This window comes from Vulpes lagopus, chromosome 12 (genome assembly GCF_018345385.1).
Source record: "Vulpes lagopus strain Blue_001 chromosome 12, ASM1834538v1, whole genome shotgun sequence".
Classification (NCBI taxonomy): Eukaryota; Metazoa; Chordata; class Mammalia; order Carnivora; family Canidae; genus Vulpes; species Vulpes lagopus.
This window is the reverse complement of record NC_054835.1, coordinates 54,596,200-54,619,355: the sequence shown is the minus strand read 5'-3', so window position 1 is coordinate 54,619,355 and position 23,156 is coordinate 54,596,200. Positions and strand designations below refer to the sequence as shown.

General features: G+C 54.5%; 1 protein-coding gene across 2 annotated transcripts in view; it reads right to left on the bottom strand.

The window, feature by feature from the left end:
- The window catches only part of TMEM104 (transmembrane protein 104), a 56,650-nt gene that overhangs the window by 10,779 nt on the left and 22,715 nt on the right, over positions 1–23,156 (bottom strand). For both annotated transcript variants that reach the window (XM_041725751.1, XM_041725752.1), the window contains exon 9: positions 7,145–7,238. In XM_041725751.1, coding sequence (XP_041581685.1) covers positions 7,145–7,238 — 94 coding nt within the window. The remainder of the gene's footprint in view (positions 1–7,144; positions 7,239–23,156) is intronic.

Genomic DNA, 23,156 nt, shown 5'->3' with positions numbered 1-23,156 from the left:
CTTGGGGAAAAATGAGAAGTTCCCTCACAGATGTGCTTGTCTGCAAACGCATCTCGGGCCTGGGTTAGGTTTCATCTCAGGCCATAAGACATTCTGTGATTGCCGGCCTTGCCTGGACAAATTCACGAGAAGTCACCTGTGTTTCTTCTACTGAAGGGAGGGGATTCAAAGCCAATCTACGTTGCCACGCTGACTCAGCCCCTGTGGTTTCTGGAGGACTCCAGCCCTGTTGTCCTCATGGTCACTGTCATCGTCATCACGGGATCAGAAGAGAAGGACACCTGGATAATTAACTTATGGGGTCACATTCTGTGGCTAAATATTTACCTCCAAAGGCATACAGGCTCCTCAACTCCAGTGGTGCCAGGGCAGGTGGCTGGCTCAGTCAGTAGAGCATGTGACTCTTGATCTCAGGGTTGTGAGTTTGATCCCATGTTAGGCGTAGAGATTACTTAAGAAATATTTCTGAGAACTCAGAGCAAAGCTCCTTTTTCCAAGTGTGCTGGAAAGAGGGGGCCGTGGGCAAAGAGTAGGTATTTGAGTCTCTAAAGCTATCAAATCTCAAGTAGGAAGTCAAGAGTTCTGGCTTTTCCATCGCTCCCCTTTCTACTCCCTCCAAGCACGGCAAGTGGCGCCTGGGAGGCAAGTGTCTCAATTTTTCATTCTTACGCTGTCAGAACAAGCTCAGTTTGTAATGGCCGGAACCGTGAAGCCGTGGGGCCTCTGGCTAGTAGCCGACTAATCTCCTTCCAAAATTGCAAACATAAAACTTCGGCTCTGTCACCCTTCCTGAATGCTGCTCAGTCCTCTCCTCTTGTTGCGGACTGAATTATCTCTCTCTCTAATTCCTACGCGGAAGCCCTGACGCCCCTTGAGACTGCTTGGAGATGGAGCCTCTAAGGAAGTGACAAAGGTTCAATGAGGTCATAAGAGCCCTAATCTGACGGGATCCGCGTTCGCGTTCTCCTAAGAGGAGTGAGAGGTGCCAGAGCTCTTGCCCCCCACACACAGAGAAGAGCCTCTGTGAGGAAGAGCAAGAAGGTGGCCGTCTACAAGACAGGAAGAGAGGCCTCGCCAGAAACCAACCCTGACCTTGGGTTTCTAATCTCCGGAACCGAGAAGATAAATCTCTACTGTTTAACCACCCAGCCTGCAGTATTCCCTAATGCGGCCTGAGCCCACCGAGGCACCTCTTCTGCGTAGCTAGACGCACAGAAAAACCAGGATGGAGAAAATGAGGAGAAGTAGTACTACGGCACCGGCGCTCGGCTTCCCCTGGTCAGCTGGGGCCCCACCAGCTCTGAGACATCTAGGGGGTGCTTCTGACGCACGGCTGAGGTCACCCCAGCCCATACGAGGCCCAGTCTGCGCAGGAACACACCTGCAGCCACTGCCACTGGTCCAAGACCTCATCTTGCTGATCACAAGCTGAGCCTTACCTCCCTCCCCTTGCCAGTGTCCAGGCGGCTGGCCCACGACCCCCTGGGGTTGTCTGATGGACCAGCCAGCACACGTCTCAGCCACATGCAGAGCAGAGCTGCTGACCACAAAGGCTGTTCACAGAAGCAGGGTGGCCGTGGGGTGGCCTTTACTTGGGGCCCAGCACGGCTCCTGGGTCAGTCCCGTGAATGAGATGGGTAATCTGCGGCACGGGGCTGGCTTTCCAGCAAACTTTACCTGGGTGCCCACTCTGCCCTGAGAGCAGTAAGAGAGAAACTACATCCTCCTTTCCATTAAACTGTGTTAGCAGAAAGAACTTTTAGGAAACCAAGGATAAAGTCCAAAATGAAATATACACAGAAAGGTTTTCTTGGATTCCCTCCACTGGCTGAGGAATGAGGGGAAGCCACACACTCGATGGCCCAGGAGAGCCCTGGACAGGGGCCCAGAGAGAGGGTGGGTGGGGAGCGGGTGCTGACAGCAGGGTGGGGTAATGCTGAAGGTCGATGCTGGCTGGCTGGCTGCTCAGAGGGGGCCACAGGACCCGCTTCCCAGCCCTCCAAGAAGCACCAGTGGAGAGGACAGCAGTGAGTGGTTGTGCAGGAATTCATGCACCAAAGCTGGCATGTGGAGCCGACAGGATGTGGGGAACAGATGGCCCAGACAGAGACGACCCCTGGCTGCTGGCGGTGACAGATAGAGCAGTCCCACCAAGAGACACTCAGCTGAAACAGTCATGGATCTGCAGGGGAGTCAGCCAAGCGGCCGCAGATAATCCTGGGGACAGGTATAAGCAGAGCCCTTATGTTCCCAGGTGACGGTCTCCTCCTGGGGACCTTCTGCTTCTCGGGCCACCACCGCCGAGTCCCACCTCTCCCTGCTGGGTAGGTCTGGAAGACAAATCTGGGGCACTTGCTGGGGGGAGGAAGGGAAGGCTGGGCCGAGGAGCTTCATGAGGTTCAAGTTTGCCCACGGACGCTCGGAGAGGCTGGCGCCTGACCCACTTTGAGGGGAGCACAGAGAACGGGCGTGATGTGCGCCGCGCTGCTCTGAATACACAATCAGAGGAAGGAGCCCTGTGGGTCCTCGCCAGCCCAGACCGAGGAAGGCTGCCGTGCTCCAGAGCAGTCTTTATTAGAAAGAATCGGGTTTTTAATAACACCAAATGGGGCACCCCGAGCCGAGCCAGCTGTGTGTGTCCCCAACTGGGAGGTGTGTGCGGCGGAAGCTGGTAACGGGGGTGAAGTAATGACGCGGTTTCAGCCCCTCCTGTCGAAGGGCTCCCTGTGAGGCAGCCCAGGTGGGGGCAGTCTACAGTTGTTTGCTTAGTGGTCTGAGGCTCAGGCTCTGTGGCCACAGCTACGGGGCCTGTGTCTCTCCTGAGTGTCCCCGGCCTATTGACCACTTACGGAATGAGAACCAGGAATTAAAGAGGAAGCCCCAGGCCGTTCTGCGAGATGCACCTGCTTCTCATTTCTCTTTGGCTCAAGCTTCCTGGAAGGTGGTGAGGGTGGAGGCTGCTGGGGGCGCCGGGCGCCCTGGGGACCAGCCCTGGGAGGTGGGGCAGAGAGAAGGCTGACAGAGCCAACTGGCGATGCTTCAAGATCTCACTGCCAGAGCCATAGCTCCTTCTGGAGGTGGCCTGGGCCACCTCCCTCGCAAACGTCCCTGATCTCACGGCCAGCCCCAAGGGGGGCTCCTGCTGAGGCCACCCCCAGGACGTACCGGCCAACAGAGATGATGACGGCGGGGCTGCATATTGTGGCTACTACCTGAATGCTGACCCAGGGCCAGGTAGTGCTAACAGCCCTTGCCACACGGTCTTGGATCCCATTTTAACTTCAGGGTTGCTCTGTGGTGAGGAGTCTTGCCTTGGCTGCTGCCGGATAAGGAACCTGGTTGAGGCAGGCTCAGGCCGCTGGTGAACACTGAGACCGCGTGGAAGGGAACACTGGGAGGAGGGCCAGAACCAAAAGCCCTGGGCTCAGGAGCCTGCCACTAGCCCAGGGGTGAGTGACGGGACAGAAAGGACGGCTGCTCAGGAAGTCTGCTAAAGCCTCAACAATGGTCTCACCTGCTGACGGCACCTGGAACCCACCGTGTACTTGTCAACTCAGAGGCACCTGGTGTCCGGGTCTCCCAAGCTGACCAGCCTGGTCTGCCCAGAATTTATTTGGGGACCAAGGGAGATACATTAACACCGGCACTTGTCATACACGTTTCGACATTTTCCTGGACAGGTGGCTATTTGCAAAGGCCCATTCTGGCAGCATGAGGCGCTAATAACCGAAGGAGCGCACCGAGGTGGCCACGAGCACCGGCCTAAAGGCTGCTTGGTGAGTCCCGAGCTCCGGGGCCCTGCTCGGGGAGGGGCTCCCGCAGCCTTCCCCAGCCTCATTTCAACAGATGGCAGAACAAATTCCTAATTAAGCACAAGAAAGTTTCCGGCTCAGCACATTTATTTATGATTTTCCGGTCCCTTTGGTGCTCATTCTTCCCTTTTGTCTTCCTAGAACCCAAGTCGGCTTATTGCCACCCTGCGCTCCCGCTCGGCTCTCTTGGACAGTCTGGGCCCTAATCTGGGGAGAAGGAAGGGGTAGGGTGTGCGGGAGTGTGGGAAAGGAGGGAGGGTCAGGGGGGGACACGGCCACACAGCTGCTTCTCAGAAGCAAGATGAAAAGGAGTTTGTTGCAAATTAACAACTTGGCGCAGACTTGAGAGGACAAACGGGCTTTGGTGCTCGCTGCTTTGGAAGGTTCTAGAAGAACCTCTCTGGGGAGAGACCTCCCTCGCAAATGTACTGTGGGCAGACCCTGGTCCTTCCTGCAGCAGGGCTGCCTGTTGGCTGGTGCTTGGCAGCTCCCTGGGACTCCTCCATCCCTGTCCCCTGGCCCCATCCTTGGCTCCCAGTGCTGTGTAGCTGCTCAGGCTACGTGGGGCCAGGATGAGGGAAATCCCTCCCACCAGACCCACGGAGGAAACGGCCCAGGTGGCTCTGATGCCCCTGGCTGGGAACTGAACCCTAGGCTTACCTACAGTCCAGAGTTTATTTAACTGGGCATTTTTTCTTTTGCTTCAGAGGGCTTTGTGTCACAGAGAGGTTAGCTTTCCAAGGGCAGGGTCTGAACCTGTCTGGGAGAAGAATGACTACAGCTGCATGGTCACCCAGAACACTCTGGAGAACAGGTGTGTGGAGAGGCCAGTGTCATTTGATTCTCTCTCAGACCGAAGGGAGAAATGAGGCAGATGACTTGCAGTGACAACAGTGTCACCATGTGAAAACATGAGCGTGGGTGACCTTCACGTGCTGTTCTCTCCTCAGGCCCTTGCTGCTGTCAAGCACCCCTCCCAAGGCCACTGCCACCTCGCTCTGCTGCACTGCAAGGGGCTACCTCGCAGGTCCTAAGCGCCTCAGGGAGGTAGACATAGTCCACACTGCAGTCCCCGGGGCTAACTAGCCTTGCTGGCCTGCACAAGGGGACTCTGGTTGGGAAAAGGGGAGGCAATATGGGGTCACAAGGGAGCAGGATGGTACTACTCTGAGAGGGGGCAAGGGGTGCTCTGAGATGCTCTTGAGGCCCCCGGGGGCCTGCCCGCTGGAAGCTCATTGCCTTCTCTGCAGGTGGGAGCTGAGTCTGGGGGCATCTCCAGATGCCCTGTCCTGAGACAATCACTCTTTATTTACCACCAGCCTCCTCCCCCCCCTTAACAATCGCCCCCTTTTAATGAATATACTGCTCACCCAACGCGAGGACTCGGTCACGCTCCACCTCAACAAGCTCAGAGATTCACAGAAACTATTAACCGTCATGATCTGGGCAGCCCTCTCGTGGGCTGACGAGGGGATCCATCATGCTGGCTAACGCACAGGAGCCCTCCACCTCTCCCCACCCTGCTCCTGCCCTCCCTGTGAGGACTTCTGATGTGGCAGGTCAAGGACAGCTGTCCCGAGTGGGGGAGGGGCAAGGCTCTCAGGACTTTGGGGACTGGCTGTTGGGAGCAGAGGAATAGTGACAAGAGGGGGACCAGGAGGAGACGAGGGAGCGTATTTTTCTCTGAGTGCTGCTTTACTGAAAAAACTTTTCCTTCTGAAGGTCACAAGGGCTTTCACCTACTTCTTATAAGCAGACTTATAAGGAGAAGGATGGACAGCAGGGATTGTGAGCCCTGCTGATCCCAACCTGGGGATGTAAGTCATCCTGGCACCCAAAGGGGCTCCACTGCAGCACCTTTTCTGTTGATGCCAGTGTGATCTTCGTGTTCTAAGTAATGAGTTCTCATTTTTTCCCAGGTGGTCGTATTACTTTAACCTGGGGCTTTGATACATGTGAATAAAATTTGCAAACAGCACCACGTAGGTGCATATAGGATTGGACCAGCTGAGTGGGGTAGACCAGGAATCCTGCTCCATCCGGGCATTGGACAAGTGACCTCCTGCTCCCTCGACTTGGCTGGGTGAGGAAGGACAGGTTTATCATGTTACAGAGGCCCCAAAAGCTAACTAAGCAGATGACTCAGTCTTGCTCTTAATTCCTTGCAAGGAAGCACCAAGGTGGAAAGAAGTCACAGGCTGCCGAGTCGGGCTCAAGACAAGACAGGACTTCCAGTGCTGACAACATCCCTTCAGAGCGGAGCAGGGGCCACCCCGTGGGCGTGCCCGTGGAGCCTGCCCTTGTGGGGTGAGGACTACACTGGATGGCCGCCATGGTCCCTCCTGACTGAAGATGCCAGGAACCCCATGATGCAGCGGCTCCTTATACTGGGCTTCTGTAATCCTGAGCAGGATGTGCCAGAAAAGCCGGAAATCATTTTTATCAGAAGCTGTGCTCGTCATGATCTAGTGCTGAGTGCTGGCGTGGAGGAGCAAGGTGCGCGCTGAATCCTGATGAGGGGCGATGATGGGGCAGATGCAAAGGCAAAGGGAGGTAGAGAAGAGGGCCAGGAGGGAGGCGTCCCAACCCCGGGCTCCTCAGGAACCTCTGTGCTGGGGCCGGCGAGGGGCTGGAAACTGGGCAGACTCCCTCTGCCAGCCTCTCAACCAGAACAGCAATGGTATTCTTTGCTTTTAGACCCAAACACGGAATACAAATGATCCCAGAGCATGTGCTGGCCAATAGAGACCCTGCACCCTCCTGCCCTGGGCCTAGGGGTCTCAGCAGCCAGAACCTTCTGGGACAGTGCGGCAGAATGAATGGGCTCCCTACCACAAACCTGCTTTAGGTGGAGAGACCACCCCAAAGACCCCTGAGGATGACGGTGCTCTGGCTCAGTAGGGCATCAGGCAGTCAGAAGGCATTGCGGAGAGGGTGTCTCTTCATGCCCCACCGGCCAGGAACGCGGAGGCGGTTGCCACAGCCCACTGGGTTTTATGGCTGTGCCACACGGGGCACCCACAAGAAGGCAGAGCAGAGCCCGACCCGGGCCTTCAGGGGTCAGCTGGCCCAGCGGGGGCGGGGGCGGGGGCGGGGCGGGGGGGGGGTGGTAGGGGCGTGTGAAGACAGTTGGGCCTAGCTCTGGCTCCATGCACACTACGTGATCTTCACTGCAGTAAAAAAGCAGACAGAGCCCCTGCCCCTCTTGGCTTTCGGGAATCTACAGAACCCCTGCCACATTCTAGCTACGCTGTGAGCGCACACAGCCGTCTTGGAAAAGGTGAGGAAGGGACCAGGGGACAAAGGGCAGACTCGAGACATCTCTCACTCACCAACCCATCTCATCAGGGAGGTCAGGATCTGCAGGTACTTGGTCTTCTGGACGTCAAAGAAGGTGAAGGGTCCAAGGAGAAGAGTGAAGACAGCCTGGGTGACAGAAACAAGGGTGAGGGGGTGCCGGGGCTGGGCGTACACAGCACACACCGCGTGTGTGGGGAGAACACGCCATTCACGCAGCCTTTGCCGCGGCGGCCGGTCCTAACTGTGCTGTGCACCTTGACTGGCAGAGGCTCCCCAGGGGCAAACAACATCATGTGGGGAGCTCCCTGGGGTGCAGGAGAAATCCAAAGCCGTGCTTCGTAGCTGCTCCTCATGCCCCTGGTCCTGAGACAACTTTCTGGGCCAGCCCCAGTCAACACCCCACGGACATCGCCTGCTACTTCTCTTCGCCAAATGCTGAGGGTTCCCAGGCCCAGCACAGAGCTGGTCATGAGCCCCAATTAGGAGGTAATCAGCAGGAAGATGAGGATCTAAGAGGAACCCAGGTGCGCCCAGCGCCCCGACGACACAGAGCAGTGGAGAGATCACTGCTGTGCTCCAGCGTTCAGAGAGGATCAGTCGGGATGTCATTAATCAGCAATGTTTAGGACTTGAGGAGGGTAGGCCTGGAGAGCCAGTGGCTGTAGGCTTCCAGGGCAAACCTCTCAGAGGACTATCCTGAACCAAGAAGAGAAGGGGCTGCAGCCAGGAAAAGTGGGAGCTGAGTTTGGGGCTCAGTGCTCTTCCCTTTGGAGAACAGAAAAAACTAAGTGTTTACTTATGGAAAATAAAGATTCAAACCCTATCTTAGAAAACCAGTCCGTGGGGAGTCTGAACCCTCTCTGCAAAGGAATATGGGGGTGAACCTGTGCCAGCAGAGCTGGGCTGGGGGCTAAGGGGAGGTTAGGATTTCCATGCCAAATTGGCTGCTCAGGGAGCAGAGGAATTAAAAGCTGCTGGTTGGCGTTACGGTGATGGTACCATTTCCAATCTGCCACTCGGAAGCAGCAGAGGCAACAGACCTTATTAACATTTACACTGCGCCATTTTATCACGTTAATGCTGATGACACTCGCCAGAGGTGCAGCAGGCGGCGGAGGCCTGAATGTGGGGAGCAGGGCCCACTATGGGGAGTCGGGCTCTGGCCCTGTGATCTGGGGAGGAGGCATCACAGCTGCTCAGCTTGGCGGCCAGTCCCCGGCTCTCTGGCTCCCCCGTGATAGGGTGACAGGCAGGCTGTGCCCATCCCTCCCCTGCCCCCATCCGCAAGGAGAGTGGGAAGTGGGAGAAGCTGTGATCTCTTATCCAAGTCCATTATCACTGTGAGGATGACACCAAAGACTAAAGCACCGCTTAAGGAGAAGGCTCTAATTAGCTGGGGGCCAAGGCCTCCAGGCAGGCTCCAGGGCTGGGAGGCTTCTGGAAACGGCTTTCTGCTGGGGGCCTGGAACCAGCAATCCTTTAATCAGGAGGGGAAGCGCCATTAAGCTAGGGGTGCTGGGGGCGGTGTGTGTGTGTGTGTGTGTGTGTGTGTGTGTGTGTGTGTAGAGAAGAGGGGCAGGGGAGACCGTATCCCCTGCAGGCCAGACTCAGTGAGGCAGAGTCAGCAGCTCTATACAGCAAGCCAGCACGTAGCACCATCAGCCTGTCCTTTAGGAAAAGAACCACTTTAGGGAAACTTCGACAGATTTCTTTCTTGAAGGGTTAGAGAGGAAGAGGTCTTAGGGAAGAATACATACACAGCCACTTGCCACAGATGTTTCCAAATTACCGTGGCTTGCTCGAAACTGGACTCCTGATGTGTGGGCAAGTGTGGGTGCTTCCCCTCCAATCTGCATGCCCACTGTGCACGCTGGATGGTTTCTTAGGGGCAGCGTATGTGGGAGGCTGGAGCTCATCTTTAAAGCCTAAAGATGGTTTTCAGAAGGTTCTACTATGTAAAACCAAGGCTGGGGGTTTGGGGGGTGGGTGGTGATACAGCAGAATCAGCCCTGAAGGGAGGCAGGGAATCCTGCTACTCTAGTAGCCTGCCAGGTCCTTTTCCCGATGCCAGATCCATCTTCATCCTCCTCCCCAGCAGCTGTTTACCAAGATCTTTCACACAAGAGGACACATTTTATAAAACCCTGTAGCAGTGGGATCCCAACCCCCCAAGAACTTCCCTCTTTTTAAAGACACTAACCATACAAGCACATCTGAGAAAGGTCGAGTAAGAAGTGTATGTGAGATGCCATCTGAGTGGTGGGGAACAGGAGTGGAGAGGGGCTTAGGAGTTTCCACACCTGCTTGGGCCAACCATGTCCTGTTCTAGGGACGGCAGTGGGGACTGGCAGCAGAGGGCTCTTTTGGAATATTCAGGCAACAGCTATGACACCCACAGCGGGACGGTGGCCGGAATATAGTTTTAATGCTCAGGAGTGCAGACTGACCACATCACTCCAGAAGCGGGGAGTGCAGGGCCTGCCTGGTCAGAGCAAACGCGCACACACTGCCAAACAGCAGCCCTTGCACGGCTGCTAGCTCACACGCTGGAGGGAGCCCAGACCAAGACACACAGCACAGGCTGGGCTAATTAAGGAACAGGTGTCCTCTGCAAATTAGTTAGAGCCAGACTCGGTGCCCGCAGGGGCCAGCATCCAGAGCCGGGAAGGACGCTGCGGTGCGGCTGCCAGGTCTCTGGGAAGAAAGGGGGCATGGGAGGAGAAACAGCCCCCATGTTCCCATGGTCTAACGGGGATGGAGTTCATCTTTGAATGCTGAACAGCCAAGCGTGGCACCTTCTGTCTTCCCTTTCCTTTTTCAAAAAGAAGAGATAAAAAGCCAAGAGACAGCCTATCCTCTTGGGTCTTCTCGTCTAGCCTATATGACATTATAAATTAGCTGGCTCCTGAGCAATGGTCCAACCCCCAAATGCCATTGATCAGTTCAGACTCAGCCTCTGTTCAAGGACTCTTGGAGCCCAACTCATTATAGGAGACAGGGACAGCAACTGTGCAAACGGGTTCCGGAAAAAAAAAAGAGAAAGAAGTAAGGAACGATTCTTTGGTTTCTAATGCAATCTTCAAATTGGTCACTGGGAATGAATGATGTCTGAGACAGACCCGGGAGGGTGCAAATGGGGCCGCTCTGGTCTCTTCTCGGGTCAGTGAGTTTAAATGTGCACCAAAGGCCCCATGGCAACCTTGCCATGGTGGACACAAGGCAGCTCACATTGCTAAGGCACTGCCAGCAAGGCCTGGGCACAGCTTTTACAGTGTCCTGGTGGCACTCCGAACTTAACGTGGCGTCTACAGTGCCATCCAGCTGCTTCTCTCCTGTATCCCAGGCAGGTTAGGCACACTGCTCACCTCCAGCTGCTCTGGCTCTGAGCTCCCAACCACCTCGGACTCCTTTCTCACTCTCTGTACTAGTATCTGTGACTGCAGTAACCTGGTGGCTTAAAACCACAGAAATATATTTCTCACGGTGCTGGAGGGGAAATGGAGCACACAGCATGGGCTCCTGACCTTGCCTGGCTGGGGCTGTGCTGGGGTCACTCAGGGGAACATCACAGAGAAAGAGATACCTCAGGTGAGAGCCATCAGGTAGGCCAAGAGCTGGGGAGGGTTCAGGACTGCCCCATGGGGGCTCTGTCCTGCTCCCTTTGCCTCTGTCCTCTCTTTCCTGGGCCCAGAGCCAGCTGGTCCCAGTGTTGTTTCCCACACACCGCCCCAGCCTCCAACCTGTGACTTTCTTGTTCAATTCTCAAAGGCTTGTCACTTCAGAAATGACAAAGTCCACTGGCCCATGACCTGGTTCCAGCCACCTTTTTCAACCCTGCCCTTGAAGACAGCACCCCCCAGAACCTACTCTCCAGCAGCCCTGGCCTGTGAGTTCCTGACATTGCCCAAAGCCTTCTTACCACTGGGCCTTTGCTTGGCAAGCTCTATTTCTGTTGGCTGAAGTTCTGCTACCAATCCCACTCCCAATCTCCTGTACCCAATTGTTCTCTTCCACTTCTCCTCCCTGGAATCATTCGTGCTTCTTCCAGGAGCCCTCACTGGCTCCGCATGGGCAGCGGCTGCAGCTCCCGCCCATCCGTGTACCCACAGTGCCGGGCACAGTGCCCCCCGACTGTAGGGCTGTCCCAACCCCACACGCCCCGGAGGATATGAGGAGGCACATTTCTGCCAGAAATGAGACCCAAGGACAAGGGAATAGGGTCCCATCCCTCTGCCTGCCTGAGGCAGGAAGGGAATCCCCTCCTCAAAATCAGTCTGAGATATGTGGGAAAGGGGGGTGAGGGCTGTATGTGGGCATTCCCGGGATAGAATGGTGGCTTTGCTGAGATCCCCAAGGGCAGAGGTGCGTGTCCACACCGTGGCTGGCATTGGGAAGCCGAAGGCTTACCCCCTAACTCAAGCTGCCACTTGACTCTTGGGTGCTGTGTGAGCAGCCAGTCACCAACTGCGGAATGGGAGAAACACCTGCTACTTAAGAGAATGGAACTTTCCCCCAGAAAGTCTTGAGTCTGGGCTGCTGAGGGGGAGCCACACTCACTACCTGCCTCCATCTTCTCGAGCTTTAAGCCCACAGCCCACCACGCTCACAGAGCAAAGGTTCCCTCCAATGCCACTCCACCTTGCTTCAGCCACAAAACGAGCCCAGGCTTGGCTGCAGGCTACACCCTGCGTCGAGGGTACAGAATGGGGAAGCAGGAGCCCGTGGGTCGACATGGGAGCACAAAAACGCTCAACGCCCATCTTCCCATTTCCCAAATTTCTCTGCAAGGTTAGCTGGTCAGAGAAACAACATGGAAACTTAAAGCTGCTGCTTAGCTAAACTTAACTCCAGCGGGACAACAGGTCACAGAGTCTCTGGGTCCCACCCCCTGCCCTCCTTGGCTCAGCGAGCTTGTCACTCCCCTTCCTGCTGTCGATCCCTCCTGCACGTGGCTGTCTTCTGTTCCGTCACATCCACCCCAACCCTGTCTTCCTGCTGCTGGTCCTGTCAACCACGGCCTCATGTCCTCACTGTCCTGGGGGAACATCACCGTCCAATGCTGCAGGACCCCATGCTCACAAGTGCAGTTTTGTGTCATGTTCTTGGCCATCTGTGAGGCCACTAGGCAGGTGACGATGCCTCATTTTAGTGATGCGGGGCCTCAGGGACCAGGGAGGTGTGTAAGAAAGTGGCGGAGGGGGAGTAGGAGTCTCCTGACCCCATCCTTCTGACCACAGCGATCTCTGCACGCTGCATCCTGTTAGCTGTCTCCCCAACACCTCCTCTCTCCACATCACACTGCTGCTCAGCCTCATGCCTTTACCCTTGTGATTCCACCTGCTGGCACAGAGTTTCGCTCTCTACCTCCCTTACTCCGGTCCCCTTCGAAGCTCTGCTCCGGTAAAGTCTCTGCACAGTGCTCCTTCCTGGGGCTCTTGATTGGATCACCAAATACAGCTGGTACCATGTTACCTAATCCTGGTAGGTTCTGAGTTGCTCCTTTCTCATGGGTTGATTTTGTACATGCCCCCTCACCCCGTGAAGTATGAGCTGCATGATGGCAGGGATTGCATTCTTGTTCGCCACAACACCCAGGAAGGCTTGGCGCATGTGAGATGCTCAATGAGCACCTGCAGAATACAGTGAATTTGGTGGAGGAAGGGTGGGGCAACCCCAGTCTTGCTGACTTGCCTTGTACCCTCTACCTGTCCCTCCTGCCGCGGGCAGCGTCTGAGCTGGCAAAGCGCACAGGTAGGCAAGTCACCCGCTCTGCCCGAGAGCGGTTCACTGTGTCAGGAAAAAGCCTTTCTTCCTCAAACTGTTGTGAAATCAACATGCTTTGGTTTAGAAAGAGCAAACTGAAATAGCATTTGCTCTGAACGGACCCCCTGGTTTCAGGAGACAATGATATTCAGCTCTAATAAGGAGAAAAAGCCCCTCCGCGAAGAGCCCAGGGCTCTTGGCTGCCTTCCATCAGCCTCGTCTCCCGGGACCCCCAGCAAGGAAGGGGCCTGGACCACTGTGAAGGGGCTGTGACCACTCCGTGTACCTGCCTGGCCCCCAGGAGGGGTGATGTCTTAGAAGAAACCTAATATCAAGTACATAAAGGTCAAAGAAAAAAAAAAAAAACCTAAAGGTCTTCAAAGAAGTGACTCTTCCCATGTCTCCCTCTGGGAGACTGTGGGTCCACAGTTCCCAGTCATAAACTAGCCACTCCACCAGTTCTTCTCTCACAAAACAAAATTAAAGCCCCAAATCCTGTTTGCTGTCATCTCTTCTGCTGGGAAGAGGTGCAGTGGACTGCAGCTTCTAATTAGAACTTAAACTTGGGGGAAATGCAACAAGACCCCTAGTCCATCTCACCCTCCTCAAAAAGGAGCAAGAGCAGGGTAGGGTGGAGGGGGAGGGAGGGAAGGGGGAGAGAGAGAGAGAGAGAGAGAGAACACATGCCTGCTGTTCATGGAGGAAAGGGACAGCCACCTTACAGAACAAATGTCCTAAGAACCTCTGAGCCAGTCCACGGGACAAAGACTGATAGACCAATTACCTCCTGCAACCAGGGACAGTGAGGAAAACTAGCAGAGAAGCAGATAGCCAGGTGACTGTCCACCCAGCCAGGGAGGCTCTCTCGAGGCTCTGTCCCCCAACCTAGACAGAAGCCAAGGGGCAGCATCCCGGGGTGGGGAAGAAGGCCAAACAGTCCAGGAAGCCAGCAGTGGCCAGCGAAAGCACAAAGGTGATGCTTCTGTGGTGTTCTCTGGCTCCTGAGGCTGGAGAAAGAAGGAAGTGACACTCTGCTTGGCTGGCGCTACTATGAATATGGACGAGGTGGGGGGCCGGGGGACCTGCTAGATGGCTAGTTCCTAGAATGCCTGATTTATTTAGTTCCTCTAAAAATGAGGGCTTTGGGCTCATCTGTTTGTGGCTCCCACAGCGCAGCAAGATGGAGCTTCCAAGAGACCAGGATCCAGCCATTAGCAGCTGCCTCTGCATGCCACCCATCAGCTGCCAGTGTCAACACAAAAGGCAAGCGGATCCACTCAGAGCCTTCCTGTTCTAGGGTTTGGGGTAGGGTAGGGGGCTTGATTTCCCTATTAACTTAGCAGGAATGACGAAGTAACAAGTCTCAGGAAGTGGAATGGTGACATACTATCTGATCTATCCTAAACACGCAGGGGTCCCCAGGGGCCGACTATGGAATATGAGGTCCTGGCCATTGCAGGGCTCAGGGCTGCTGGTTCAGGCAAAGGTGGGGATGTGCGGATGGTGTAGCTGAGCTCTGGACAGATCTGGAGGCTATCTCAAGTGACAAAGACAATGAGCGCCTAGATTACAGGGCTGTCCTCATTCCAGGGTGCCAGGGGTTAAGAGTTAATTGGGGTTAATGACAACCCAGCATGAACCCATCCCTAAACGGGAACTGAACTTTCAAGGCGTCCTTGAAGTGCAGCGAAGAAGTGTTCAAGGATTCTATTTTTATTTCTCAAGTGTCTGTGTACATTTCGGTTTGGGAGTTTTTATTTTCCCAACTTGAATGACAATGTCTGGGATTCATCCACAAAAAAGGAGAGGAGCTCGGAGTTTGTGAGGGACGGTGGAGGGACCACAGGCTTTAGGGCCATGTGTGCAGGGCCGGGGTCTGTCTCTTGGCGCCGCTAACCATGAGACCCTCAGGCTGGAATGAATCTCTCAGAGCACATCATGTGTGCACAGGTGGCCAACAAACATCAGCCCCCAACAGTATCAGCACGCACCCACATTCTCACACCTCATCAGTCCTCCAGACACCCCAAGTCAGGGAATGCAAATACCGGAGGCCCAGTGAGGACTTCCAGCCAAACAACATCAGGTTGCTCCTATTCTCAATGGACTTCCACCACCTGCATCCAAGCTCAATAATGGCCCAAATGCTCTTGGGCAGGGGTAGGGGGTGGAGTTTAAGTTCTTCCCAACTAGACAGACAGGAACAGCTGTCACGCAGAGGATGGTGAGATCCCAACAGCATGAATAGGTCTGAACCTGGGGCAGCAGCCTCTGTACACCAAGCCTAGTGAACCATTATCACAGCTCATTTGCCAAAATCCTACAATAGGGTGCATCATGCTATTTAGAGGTGGAGATTCCGTAGAATCTAGATCCACAGAGACTGGTGCTTTCATATGAAACTTCATGAGAATGGGGTTTTCCCACAGGGCAGAGCCGAGCAGCCTCCTTCTGAAGGCCCAGCCCAGTGTGAGGCTGGCCCGGAGAAGGTGCAGAGCCTGCCGTGGGAGGGAGCTCTGCGAGGACAGGCTGCTGGGCCTCAGACACCAGCCCAACCATGATGGAGCTGCGGCTGGCCCTTCACCCATCCATCCTTTGAGTTTCCTTTCCCTGGTGGAGGAAGAGTAATGGAGACAGAGAAGGCCGGGATGCCTCTTTCAGCACACCTACCCATCCGCAGCACAGATGAGCATCACCCCTCAGCCCTGTCCCCCTACCCAAGAATGTGCTGCTGAGGGCAAGTTACTGCATCTTATTGTCTCTGTGCGCCACCACCACCCTCACCTAGAAGGGATTGGGAAATGCTTACTGAATGGATGGAGAGATGGAAGATTCAGGGAATGCCTGAAACTAAAAACAGAGAGTTTATGCCCAGATATTCTGAAGAAGCATGTGTTCCTGGAGCACATGCCCTTCTCGAGCTATGGGCTCACGATGACCTATAGCCAAAAACCAAGTCTGTTCACAGCAAACAATTCAGCCCCACTTGGAATGCAGGAGTGTGGACACATGTCCTATTTGCAAAAAGCAAGTGTGTACTTGCTGGAAGAGGCTGAGCCAGAGATGAGAGGGTGCTGGGCTCCAACAAAGGCAACAGTGAGCCCCAAAGGTAGACTCCGAAGGACACTCTTAGTGGCCCCTGAGCTACAGAACAGAGAGGCAGGAAACCAAACCCGCACAGCAGCCAGTTAGACCAGGATCAAGAGGCTGGCCAGAAGGAGAGACTAGTCCCAGCACTTGATTAACTGGGAAGAGGATGAAGCTCTGGGGTGCGTTCCCTGTGGAGCTGAACACTGGCCAGTGAGGTCATGCCCAAACAAGTTCTGCTGAACTATGAGTGCAAACATTGTTTGTCTTGACTTCAGGGAGAGGCCATGGCTGGGGTGGCTGCTCCCAACCTTGTACATGCAGATAGCTCCAGCTGTCACAAGCCCAGAATGCCCCCTCCTGGAGGCTGGGAAGGGGTTAGATGTAAGAGTACAGTTAAGAATCTCCTGGACAGAGCTGAGGGAACTGCTCCCGGGAGGCTGGAAGATGAGTGGCAACCATGACATAGGCCGTGTGGGGTGAGCACTCCCAGACCATCCGCACCAGCTGAGGGGGAGGAGGGCCGGACACAGGGCCGTCCCGGCTCCTGGAGCGCCACTGGCCAATACTGGAGGAGCCTGGGTGACACTGATCCCAGCCCTGTCAGTCTGGAGACAGCCAGGGCTCTCACAAGGCACTTCCTGGGCTCAGTTATTCCCCAAATACACCAACTGGAACACCGCCTGTGACTATCTGACAGCTGAAAGCATCCCCAGGTCCCTTCCTCCAAATTTTCTGCCTCTTTTTTCTCAAGGCAATTGGAAACAAAGCAGACCTACGAAAAGACCCAAATAACCTCCTCCTCTGAATCTACTGCTCTAAACATCCCCTGCTCTACTTAGATGAAATAGAAATCTTCAGTAGGGACCTGAGGTTTATAACCTATCTTTATGGTTTTTCCTCTAAGAGGGAAAAAAAAAAAAAAAAAAAAGCACGTCTCCTAAACCTACAGATGGCAAAAAAGAAAGATCAGGAAATTCATCCCAAATTTCTATCATCAAGGAGCATGATGTCTTACTGGGGGGCCTGGCTGCTAAACTCGGTGTTAAAGATGTGTGGAACAAGGAGCTACCTATGAGGGAGTGACAGGTTATGACCCACGGCAGGGCACCCTCAGTACCCGGAGGCCTGGCTGTGTACTGCCAGGAAACAGCTCAGGTGTCGTGACCGCCACCGGATGCAGCCTGTGTCCTTCCAGAACGCATGCCGTGGCTCCCAGTCAACTGTCTCCACTATCAAGTCACAATCCCTGGCCCCAGCCTGTGGGATAGGAACAAGTCCCACACACCTGGTCCAGGTATTCCCCTACCTAATCATCTCCAAGCTCCCAACCAGGAAATGGTTGGGGTTACATTTGGAGGGATGCTGTCGGCAGAGGGAAGAACTATGCCCACTGTCTCGCCCCAGAACCTCCCCTTGCCTCTGATCCATCACCCAGAGAAGGCTTGGCCTTCGAGACAAGGGAACCCACACACAGTACCTTCCATTGAAGACCCTGACACCCTGGGAATTGGTTACTAGCTCCACTTTAGAAAGTTGAGGTAAAGTGGATAAAATAACTTGTCAAGACCGTAATGACGGAGACAGCTGAGATCAGAAATTAGGCTGTGTGTATTCAAGGCTGGCCCCCTTCTTAGGGCATTTACTGCTTCCCTTGATTATGCCCTACAGAACATCTCACCACCACCTCTAACCTCAGCAAAGCTGCCTCCCTTGGGGGCAGGGGTGGAGGGGTGGGCCGGCTGGGTGGCATTAGCCTGGCATGGCTGCTGTCCCCCTCACCTCCTACTGGAGGACAGGCCTGCGTGCCTGTGTTGTCTCTTTCTCAGCTGAAAAGCCAGATGGTGCCCGGTGGTGGGCAGAGTTCCAAGGATTTGGTGCCAGAGCCGCAACCCTTGTGGTTTGGAGGGGGGGGGGGGAGGGGAGATAAATATTGTGGAAAACCCACATAGTCACTCACTTAATGATTATATGCCATCTAGGCTAATTACTAAGGGCAGCCTGGCTCCTCACAATCATGAGAGAGAGAGAGAGAGAGATGGAGATGGGTCTGCATCTACCTGCCCAGGTGAGAACACAGGCTTGATCTTGAGCAAGGAGGGCTTTAAGGGGCAGTGATGACAGGGGGCTGGCGGGACAGAGAGGGTGTGTGCCTGAGGAAGGCTGGGGGCCCCGCCTGGAAAAACAGATCTGCCTTTAGACCTGGCACCTGTCTTAGCACTTCACTGCTTGCATTTTAGGCGCCAAAGAGGAGGTGGCAGAGAGATGGGTGAGCCACCCTAGACTTCCTGGCATGTGGTCAGCGCCTGACTGCTCCTCTCTGCCCTCAGCCTACAAAGACAGGGTGCTCCTAAGGCCATGCTGAGGGGTTGCTTTTCCAGCCAGCGCAGTACAGAAGATGGCTCGTGCCTTTGGGAAAAGTAAAGCCAGCTGGATGTGGATTTTTTCTGGCGGGAGCAGCAGTTGCCAGCCATGATGAGCCATGGGCATCGACAGCCCTGAGACCTTACAGACGGACTGGACCAGTGCTGGCCACAGACCCAGCAGTGACAGCACACCTGAGTGCTCTCGGTTATTTAAATGTTCATGGAGCAACTGCCCTCTGTGAGGCCCACGCTAACTCCAGATGTGTGGGTCAGGCACAGCCCTGACTTTGAGATGCTCATGGGGAGTCCACATAATTAGACACCAAAGTGCAATTATTGCCATGGTTGGGGGTGGGGGGAGGGTAATGGCTGCAGGTGTCTTTAAAGGAGGCACCTGAATTCAGTTCTGGATGAGTGCTCGTCAGACTCTGAAGCAATGGAAAGGTATTGAATGGGCACAGAGTCCTGAAAGCACCCAGAGTCTTTGGAGGACAGTGGCCAGTGAGTGGGGGGGCAGTGGTGAGAGAGAAGGTTCCAGAAGGATATTGGAGCAGACCATACCACGTGAAGGAATGTAAATGTTCCTTTATGGAGAACTTCTAAAGGGGTTTTAAGGCAGGGAAATGACAGTCACATTTGCCTAAAACCAATGTTGAAAGGATAAAGTAAGAAAAGCTCTGTGGCCTTGGGGCAATCCTCATGCCTGGACTATAGGGATGGGGGCTGGGCAGGTGGATGAGCACACCAGTCGCCCTGGCCTCAGGCTCTCCTGAGTCCTCTGTGCTAATGGGACAAGGCTTAAAAACGACTGTACTAGTTTGAACTGTAAGTTCTGGGGGGCAAAAGAGAAAAGGCACACCAGGGGTGTCCTGGCTAGTGGGCCACAGCAATAAATGGGTGAAAAGTGCCACCTTGGTGCTTGCAGTGAGCCCCACGGGAGCCAGAGTGAGTAAGCACAAGCCAAGATGTTAACTTCTCCTGCACTGCACGCTTGGTTTACTGGTTCCCACTTTTTTCACTGGTTCCTGAAATCTCTTCACGGAGAACCAAAACCAGCTCTGTATCTTGGTCTATTTATGCTGGATGTCAAGGAAGGGGAGACGGAGGGTAGACAGCACTATTTCCCCCAGGGCTGTGCTTTGCCCCACACACGGAAAAGCTGGAGGTACTCTTCTGGCTTGGCCACATGACCCAGGGCCTGGGGAGAGTTGTGGGGCCAGGCTATGGGTCAACTTGTCCTCAGAGGTCCTAAGAACAAGGGGCCTCGAGGGGAACCGGTGGACTCTGCTGTGAGTGATGGGGGGTGGGGAGCCTCTGGACCATCCATCCAGCCCCTCAGCTGCTCCCTTGGAGAAAAGCAACTCCCCTCACCCCCACCACCTGATTCTGTTAGGAGGTAAGCTGAGATACTTTCAGTGGCTGGTGCATGGGCCTCCTGGACCTTAGAACGTGCAAAGATATTAGCATCTCCAGTAATCAGCTGGAATCTGATTGCGTTTACTGTCCCTGTCCCGGGGATGTGAGGAGGGTGAGCCATCGCTCTCCATCACCTCAACTACTTGGTGTTTGTGCAGCACTTGACGAGAGGTGCCAGGTGATGGCTGCAGGTGTTCTGGAGCCTTCCCTTCCTCATTCTACTCTTCCCGCTCTCGCTTCTGCGCAGGAAGAGTGGATGGTGGTGGGAGTGCTCCGCGCTGGAGCTGGAGGGGAGGGAGGGAAGGAAGTCAGGTGCCCAGAACACGGGAGCCCTGCAGAGAGGAGCACAGGCCAGACTGGCTCCACCCCTTCCCTGCTGACGTCAGACCTCGAAATAGACAGATTGGGGAGCAGGATTCTTTGCCGACACTGAGTAACCTTGGAGGTGGGGAAGGAGGGAAGACAGGGCATCAAGCTGGCTGATTAACAAGCTCTGTCCAACTGGGTATAAGAAATTGCACTACCATCCCCACGCTTCCTCCCTAGTTGATGGTCAGAGTAAAAGGCCTCTCCATGGGGCTGGCATACTGTGGGCTCTAAGAGGAAGCCAAGAGCACCACCCGTGGAGACCCAGTAGGGACCTGTTGGTCCTGGCTTAACAAAGAAGGCACTAGCAGAAGGATGTCACTGGAGCCCCTTTCCTCCCAGGGACACACAGAGTCTGAAAACAGTCTGATCAGAGGAGCGATGCTCTTCTTCAATCTGCACTGAAGGGCATGAGGCATTAACTCCAGTAGGTTACTTGTGACACCAGACTGGACACCAGTGGATGTGTGGCCATCGTCCTCCCCTGGAAGAGGCAAGGCACAGAAGTCCCCGACTGCGGCCTCCACGGCTGCAGCCCGGAGATCAGAGCAGGCCTCTGCCCAAGAGATGGGGTGCCAGCAAAGCCGTCTACCACTGTGACAGGTCCTCAGTCAGCAGGATTTCTCAAAGGGGAAAGTACACAGATTTCTCCTCAGAACTGGTTGAAAGTGCAGATTCCTAGGCCTCACAGCCTTGGAGCTGCTAAACGGGGCTGAGGCTGGGACCCAGGAATGTGTATTTTTTTTTTTTTTTTTTTTTTTTTTAGGAATGTGTATTTTTAACGAGTACCTCAAGTTGGTTCCTGGAACCAAACCCTGAGATATAGTTGAGGCTCGTACTCTGGACCTGGGGGAAGGAAGAGAGCTGGACAGTGTTCCCAGAGCCATGTGCCTGTCTTGTGGGTAGAGCACAGCCTCCCTACAGTGGTGAGGGGTACGCATCACAGACCGGTTGGCACCCAGCACCTGGCCCGGCCGTCTCTTCCCTCCTGTCAAGGTGTTCAGGGAACGTCTCAATCTGAGGCTAGAGAAGTTCTTCCCGGAGCCAAACTCACTGGGCCCTGCTGTGCTCTGTGACCCTTCCTTCCAGATTCACGCTCACCACGAAGCATCTGCTCAGCAATGCGCTCTGCGGCACCTCCCTTTGCACTTGAAGGCTTATTAAAATGTACCTTGGTCTGCTCTCAGCTAATCCATGAGACAGCCCGAGCTCATGCTAATTAATCAGATGTCATCATTAATATGCACCCTAATTGTTCAGCTCCCCTGATGCCCATCACGCTCGGGTCGGCATCTCTGCTGGCTGCAAACCCTTTGGACTTCCTCGGCTCCTGGTTTTTCCTCTGGGCTGGCCTGCAGTCCGGAGGACGTGCCCAAAGACACTTTTATTCTCAGCACAGTTTGCACAGCCAGCGCTGCTGGCTAGGATGCCAGCAACACAGAGGAGCGCAGTTATTACTTTAGAATGAGTGCTTTATTTAATTAAACAATTATTGCCGAGGCCCTGGGGCGCTATTTAGAAAGACACTGGATTCGGCTCACAATAGACACCCTGTAACAGAGAGTGAGCATCGCTCAGGGGGCAAGCACAGCCCCACAAACTCAGCAGGGCCCTCACAAGTACCATGGGTCCTCTGTGCAATGAAAGCATCAGACGGACACAGGGCAGGAGGGAAAAAATGGGCTGGCGTGCACGGTTTCCATCCTAGTTAACACAAAATATTTAAGAACATTCCACCTTCCTCTAAAACCACTAGCAGGCTGCTGGGTTCTAGATGATTTTTTTTTCCCCTGCACTTTTGGGGGAAATGAAACCAAGTGGGGAGGAGGGGAGCGAGATGTGAAATCAATCAGGACACTTCCTTAAAGGAAACAAAGTCACTTTTAGCTCCTTACCCAGAAAAGGAAGGCTGGAAGCAGAGGGGATGTGGAGCATGGAGATGGCCTGGGTTGAACCGTTTGGGGTCAGCCCAGAGCAGCTTGAGGGGAATGCTGAAAACACACACAGGTCAGTGGCAGGGTCGGCCTAGGACGCTTGTGAAGCGAGGAGCGTCAGGCATTTATCCCTACTCGTGCCACTCACAGAGAAGGCGTGCTTAAGCCTCAAGCTCAGGCTGCCTGGGATGAGTGTGGATAAAACGGTCCTGAAAAAGCACAGTGCAGAAGGTCCCCAGCAGGGATGAGCACTCCCCATGGAGACCTATTTGGAAGTTTCCCAACCAGATTGGCCCGTGCAGGAGTGTGGGCCGTGGGCATGCACTTAACAAGCTCCATGAAGCTTCCCAGCCTGTGTGTGCATACAAGGGTGTGTGCATCCCTGGCTCTCTTGTAGGTGGGCTGCTCATCACTGCTCATCCCTGTTTCCACACGAACCAGGCTTTGGATTGCTGCCCCAATGCACGTATATAGGTGGATACTTCCTTTCTGCCCCAGTGCACGTGAATAGGTGGTACTTCCTTTACAAGAAACAGGCGTCTAAAAGTTCTATTTATAAATCCTCAGTTTTCACGGAATAACATTTTACACCCATTAGGAAAACCAAGTACTCAAGAGAAACCTGCAGCCAGTCCTTTTATGAACTAATGAAGTACTCTGTAACTATCAATTACCTCCCCTGTTTGTTTTATGTATTTGGGCTTCCATACAGTGAGGTTTCTTAAGAGCTAAGCATGCTGGGGTAAGGGTGGCCAGGTGATGGCACACAAGATAATTCCCCCCATCTCAAGGCACCTACCTGGCTGAATTGAGGATGGGGGCAGGGCGGAAGGATGAGAATCCAGGTCAGTTTACCTGACATCTGCCCATGGGCCCAGGAGTCCAAACAGTTTGCCCTGGGCAAATGGCATTTGTAAGCAGGTACTCATGACTTGCCAGACAATGGATATAGGGGTAGAGACCTGTGACGTTCTAAGAGGGCAGAGAGATGCTCAAACTGCCAGCATGTGACAAGGGGGTCTGGGCAGTTCACCTGGCTCAGGAGCTAGGATATAAATTCCCTCCATCCACCAGGACAGAGTAGAGCATGCAGGACCCCAACCAATGGCAAC